This window comes from Carcharhinus amblyrhynchos, unplaced genomic scaffold (genome assembly GCF_965287045.1).
Source record: "Carcharhinus amblyrhynchos unplaced genomic scaffold, sCarAmb.v2.hapA scaffold_493, whole genome shotgun sequence".
Lineage (NCBI taxonomy): Eukaryota > Metazoa > Chordata > Chondrichthyes > Carcharhiniformes > Carcharhinidae > Carcharhinus > Carcharhinus amblyrhynchos.
In genome coordinates this window covers 26,043-32,379 of record NW_027650233.1, presented here as the reverse complement: position 1 = coordinate 32,379, position 6,337 = coordinate 26,043, and the positions used below count along the sequence as shown (strand labels likewise).

The following is a 6,337-nucleotide window of genomic DNA, read 5'->3' as shown; positions in this document are numbered from 1 at the left end:
CGTCAATCGACGAGGAGGCCCGCCCTGCGTCTCCCCCCCCGCCCCGCGCGGACAGCGGCCGTTGGGAGTGACGCATGCGCATCGGCGTACGCGGGGCGGGACGTCCCCCCGGTCCCGCCCCTGAGTACTGGCGCCGCTTCCCATTGGTGCAGAGGCGGGGTCCTCCGAGCGGGAGCCGGCGCTGATTGGAGTAGAGGCTGTCAATCAGCCCGGCCGGCCCCCGCCGTCTCCTGTGGGGCGGGAGAGCCGGGTTTGGTGTCATGGCGTCTCCTTGAGGAGGGGGGGAGGGGACAGACAGAGTGAGAGAGACACAGAAACACAGAGAGAGAGAGACAGACAGCGATCCTGGGACAGGCACCGCACACTGACTGAGCCGCTCCGCTCCCGCCACCGCCATGGAGGCCGCTCACACCCGCACCGTGGATGAGGTGCTCCGGCATTTCGGGGTCAACGAGAGCACCGGTCTGGGCCCCGAACAACTCCGCAAAGGCCGCGACAAGTGGGGCCCGAATGGTGAGGAGCCGGGGGCAGGGGGAGGGGCCTGGGGGACAGTGGGGGGGCGGGGCCTGGGGGACAGTGGGGGGGCGGGGCCTGGGGACTGAGGGGGCGGGGCCTGGGGGAGTGAGGGGAGGGGCCAGGGGGCACTGGGGCTCGGGGTCGGGGGTCAGGGCCATTGGGTGGGGGTGGTCAGGGCCATTGGGTGTGGGTGGGGGGGGTCGGGGCCATTGGGTGGGGGTGGGGGGGGTCGGGGCCATTGGGTGGGGGTGGGGGTGGGGGTGGGGGGGGTCGGGGCCATTGGGTGGGGGTGGGGGGGGTCGGGGCCATTGGGTGGGGGTGGGGGTGGGGGGGGTCGGGGCCATTGGGTGGGGGTGGGGGGGGTCGGGGCCATTGGGTGGGGGTGGGGGTGGGGGGGGTCGGGGCCATTGGGTGTGGGTGGGGGTGGGGGGGGTCGGGGCCATTGGGTGGGGGTGGGGGTGGGGGGGGTCGGGGCCATTGGGTGGGGGTGGGGGGGGTCGGGGCCATTGGGTGTGGGTGGGGGTGGGGGTGGGGGGGGTCGGGGCCATTGGGTGGGGGTGGGGGTGGGGGGGGTCGGGGCCATTGGGTGGGGGTGGGGGGGGTCGGGGCCATTGGGTGGGGGTGGGGGTGGGGGGGGTCGGGGCCATTGGGTGGGGGTGGGGGGGGTCAGGGCCATTGGGTGGGGGTGGGGGGGGGTCAGGGCCATTGGGTGGGGGTGGGGGGGGGTCAGGGCCATTGGGTGGGGGTGGGGGGGTCGGGGCCATTGGGTGGGGGTGGGGTTGGGGGGGTCGGGGCCATTGGGTGGGGGTGGGGGTGGTCAGGGCCATTGGGTGGGGGTGGGGGGGGTCAGGGCCATTGGGTGGGGGTGGGGGTGGGGGGGTCAGGGCCATTGGGTGGGGGTGGGGGGGTCGGGGCCATTGGGTGGGGGTGGGGTTGGGGGGGTCGGGGCCATTGGGTGGGGGTGGGGGGGTCGGGGCCGGGGCCAGGGCCAGGGCCGTTGGGTGAGGGTGGGGGGGCTGGGGCCAGGGCCATTGGGTGGGGGTGGGGTGGTCAGGGCCAGGGCCATTGGGTGTGGGGGTGGTCAGGGCCAGGGCCATTGGGTGTGGGGGTGAGGGTGGGGGTGGGGGGGGCCAGGGCCAGGACCTGGACCTGTGGGTGTGGGTGGGGGGGGTCAGGGCCAGGGCCATGGCCATTGGGTGTCGGGGGGTGGGGGGTCAGGGCCATTGGGGGTGGGGGGTCAGGGCCATTGGGTGTGGGGGGTGGGGGGGTCAGGGCCATTGGGTGTGGGGGTGGGGGGGTCAGGGCCATTGGGTGTGGGGGGGGTGTGTGTCAGGGCCATTGGGTGTGGGGGGGTCAGGGCCATTGGGTGGGGGGGGGGCCATTGGGGGGGTGGGGGGGGCCATTGGGGGGGTGGGTGGGTCGGGGCCATTGGGTGGGGGGGTTCAGGGCCATTGGGTGGGGGTGGGGGGGTCAGGGCCATTGGGTGGGGGTGGGGGGGGTCAGGGCCATTGGGTGGGGGTGGGGGGGTCGGGGCCATTGGGTGGGGGTGGGGGTGGGGGGGTCGCGGCCATTGGGTGGGGGTGGGGTTGGGGGGGGTCGGGGCCATTGGGTGGGTGTGGGGGTGGGGGGGTCGGGGCCATTGGGTGGGGGTGGGGTTGGGGGGGGTCGGGGCCATTGGGTGCGGGTGGGGTTGGGGGGGGTCGGGGCCATTGGGTGGGGGTGGGGGGGTCGGGGCCAGGGCCAGGGCCAGGGCCATTGGGTGAGGGTGGGGGGGCTGGGGCCAGGGCCATTGGGTGGGGGTGGGGTGGTCAGGGGTGGGGGTGGGGTGGTCAGGGCCAGGGCCATTGGGTGTGGGGGTGAGGGTGGGGGTGGGGGGGGCCAGGACCTGGACCTGTGGCTGTGGCTGTGGGTGTGGGTGTGGGTGGGGGGGGTCAGGGCCAGGGCCAGGGCCATTGGGTGTGGGGGGGTCAGGGCCATTGGGTGGGGGGGGGGGCCATTGGGGGGGTGGGGGGGGCCATTGGGGGGGTGGGTGGGTCGGGGCCATTGGGTGGGGATGGGTGGGTGGGGTGGGTCGGGGCCATGGGGGGGGGATGGGTGGGTGGGGGGGGTCAGGGCCATGGGGGGGGGTGAGGGCCATGGGGGGGGGTGGGTGGGTGGGGGGGGTCAGGGCCATGGGGGGGGGGTGGGGGGGGGTCAGGGCCATGGGGGGGGGGGTGGGGGGGGGTCAGGGCCATGGGGGGGGGTAGGGGGGGGTCAGGGCCATGGGGGGGGTGGGGGGGTCAGGGCCATGGGGGGGGGTGGGTGGGTGGGGGGGGGTCAGGGCCATGGGGGGGGGTGGGTGGGTGGGGGGGGTCAGGGCCATTGGGGGGGTGGGTGGGTGGGGGGGGTCAGGGCCATTGGGGGGGGTGGGTGGGTGGGGGGGGGTCAGGGCCATTGGGGGGGTGGGTGGGTGGGGGGGGGTCAGGGCCATTGGGGGGGGGTAGGGGGGGGTCAGGGCCATGGGGTGGGGTGGGGGGGGTCAGGGCCATGGGGGGGGTGGGTGGGTGGGGGGGGTCAGGGCCATGGGGGGTGGGTGGGTGGGTGGGGGGGGTCAGGGCCATGGGGGGGGGGGGTGGGTGGGGGGGGTCAGGGCCATGGGGGGGGTGGGTGGGGTGGGGGGGTCAGGGCCATGGTGGGGGGGGTGGGTGGGGGGGGTCAGGGCCATGGGGGGGGGTGGGGGGGTGGTCAGGGCCATGGGGGGGGTGGGTGGGGGGCATTGGGTGGTGGGGGTCGGGGCCGTGGGGGCATTGGGGGGTGGGGGTCAGGGCCATGGGGGGGGTGGGTGGGGGGTCAGGGCCATGGGGGGGGTGGGTGGGGGGCATTGGGGGGGTGGAGTCGGGGCCATGGGGGGGAATCGGGGCCATGGTGGCATTGGGGGGTGGGGGTCGGGGCCATGGGGGCATTGGGGGGTGGGGGTCGGGGCCATGGGGGCATTGGGGGGTGGGGGTTGGGGGTCAGGGGCATGGGGGCATTGGGGGGTGGGGGTCGGGGCCATGGGGGCATTGGGGGGGGCTCGGGGGCATGGGGGGGATTCGGGCCATGGGGGCATGAGTGGGGGGTCGGGGACATGGGAAGGGGTTTGGGGGCATGGGGGCATTGGGGGGGGGTCGGGTGCAGGGGCCGTGGGGCATGGGGGGGGTGGTCGAGGCCTGGGGGTATGGAGTCGGATCTGGGCAACTGGGGGACAGGCAGTGGAGTGTGGGGAGCGTGGGATGTGGGGAGGCCGATGTTATTGGTTGGAGGGGATGGCGTCATGTCCAGTATGTGGGGTTGGGAGGGGGTGAGGAGTTAGTATGTGTGGGAGGGGGTGAAAGCTCACTATGTGTGAGGGGCGGGGTGAGGGGTCAATATGTGGGGGGTGGTGAGTATGTGTGGGAGGAAGCGAGGCTCTGCATGTGGGAAAAAGGGGGATGCCAAGAGGTCAGAATTGGAAGTTATTGAGGGAGGGGTGCAGAGGGCTGGAGGAGGTTACAGGGATAGGGAGGGAGTGTAGGGGCTGGAGGAGTTTCCAGGGATAGGGAGGGGTGTAGGGGCTGGAGGAGGTTACAGAGATAGGGAGGGAGTGTAGGGGTTGGAGGAGGTTACAGGGATAGGGAGGGGGTGTAGGGGTTGGAGGAGGTTACAGGGATAGGGAGGGGGTGTAGGGGCTGGAGGGGGTTACAGGGATAGGGAGGGGGTGTAGGGGCTGGAGGGGGTTACAGAGATAGGGAGGGGTGTAGGGGCTGGAGGAGGTTACAGGGATAGGGAAGGTGTGTAGGGGCTCGAGGGGGTTACAGAGATAGGGAGGGGTGTAGGGGCTGGAGGGGGTTACAGAGATAGGGAGGGGTGTAGGGGCTGGAGGAGGTTACAGGGATAGGGAGGGGTGCAGAGGGCTGGAGGAGGTTACAGAGATAGGGAGGGAGTGTAGGGGTTGGAGGAGGTTACAGGGATAGGGAGGGGGTGTAGGGGCTGGAGGGGGTTACAGGGATAGGGAGGGGTGTCGGGGGCTGGAGGAGGTTACAGGGATAGGGAGGGGTGTAGGGGGCTGGAGGAGGTTACAGGGATGGGGAGGGGGTGTAGGGGCTGGAGGGGGTTACAGGGATAGGGAAGGTGTGTAGGGGCTGGAGGGGGTTACAGAGATAGGGAGGGGTGTAGGGGCTGGAGGGGGTTACAGAGATAGGGAGGGGTGTAGGGGCTGGAGGGGGTTACAGAGATAGGGAGGGGTGTAGGGGCTGGAGGGGGTTACAGAGATAGGGAGGGGGTGTAGGGGCTGGAGGAGGTTACAGGGATAGGGAGGGGGTGTAGGGGCTGGAGGAGGTTACAGAGATAGGGAGGGGGTTTAGGGGCTGGAGGAGGTTACAGAGATAGGGAGGGGGTGTAGGGGCTGGAGGAGGTTACAGAGATAGGAAGGGGGTGTAGGGGCGGGAGGAGGTTACAGGGATAGGGAGGGGTGTAGGGGGCTGGAGGAGGTTACAGGGATGGGGAGGGGGTGTAGGGGCTGGAGGAGTTACAGAGATAGGGAGGGGTGTAGGGGCTGGAGGAGGTTACAGAGATAGGGAGGGGGTGTAGGGGCTGGAGGAGGTTACAGAGATAGGGAGGGGGTGTAGGGGCTGGAGGAGGTTACAGAGATAGGGAGGGGGTGTTGGGGCGGGAGGAGGTTACAGAGATAGGGAGGGGTGTAGGGGCAGGAGGAGGTTACAGAGATAGGGAGGGGGTGTAGGGGCGGGAGGAGGTTACAGAGATAGGGAGGGGGTGTAGGGGGCTGGAGGAGGTTACAGAGATAGGGAGGGGTGTAGGGGCGGGAGGAGGTTACAGAGATAGGGAGGGGGTGTAGGGGCTGGAGGAGGTTACAGAGATAGGGAGGGGGTGTAGGGGCTGGAGGAGGTTACAGGGATAGGGAGGGGGTGTAGGGGCTGGAGGAGGTTACAGAGATAGGGAGGGGGTGTAGGGGCTGGAGGAGGTTACAGGGATAGGGAGGGGGTGTAGGGGCTGGAGGAGGTTACAGAGATAGGGAGGGGGTGTAGGGGCTGGAGGAGGTTACAGGGATAGGGAGGGGGTGTAGGGGCTGGAGGGGGTTACAGGGATAGGGAGTGGTGTAGGGGCTGGAGGAGGTTACAGGGATAGGGAGGGGGTGTAGGGGCTGGAGGGGGTTACAGGGATAGGGAGTGGTGTAGGGGCTGGAGGAGGTTACAGGGATAGGGAGGGGGTGTAGGGGCTGGAGGAGGTTACAGGGATAGGGAGGGTGTGTAGGGGGCTGGAGGAGGTTACAGGGATAGGGAGGGGGTGTAGGGGCTGGAGGAGGTTACAGGGATAGGGAGGGTGTGTAGGGGCTGGAGGAGGTTACAGAGATAGGGAGTGGTGTAGGGGCTGGAGGAGGTTACAGAGATAGGGAGGGGGTGTAGGGGCTGGAGGAGGTTACAGGGATAGGGAGGGGGTGTAGGGGCTGGAGGAGGTTACAGGGATAGGGAGTGGTGTAGGGGCTGGAGGAGGTTACAGGGATAGGGAGGGGGTGTAGGGGCTGGAGGGGGTTACAGGGATAGGGAGTGGTGTAGGGGCTGGAGGAGGTTACAGGGATAGGGAGGGGGTGTAGGGGCTGGAGGAGGTTACAGGGATAGGGAGGGTGTGTAGGGGGCTGGAGGAGGTTACAGGGATAGGGAGGGGGTGTAGGGGCTGGAGGAGGTTACAGGGATAGGGAGGGTGTGTAGGGGCTGGAGGAGGTTACAGAGATAGGGAGTGGTGTAGGGGCTGGAGGAGGTTACAGGGATAGGGAGGTTTGGTGGGTCTGTGGGACTGGGTGTAAATT

At 70.0% G+C, this 6,337-nt stretch overlaps 1 protein-coding gene across 1 annotated transcript in view; it reads left to right on the top strand.

Annotated features, from left to right (window-relative positions):
• Nucleotides 1–249: 249 nt before the first annotated feature.
• LOC145339479 (sarcoplasmic/endoplasmic reticulum calcium ATPase 2a-like) overlaps nt 250–6,337 on the top strand; it is a gene marked incomplete at its 3' end in the record, with an annotated part of 28,285 nt that continues 22,197 nt past the window's right edge. The window contains exon 1 of the mRNA XM_080183947.1: nt 250–513. Within this exon, the coding sequence (XP_080040073.1) occupies nt 396–513 (118 nt within the window). The remainder of the gene's footprint in view (nt 514–6,337) is intronic.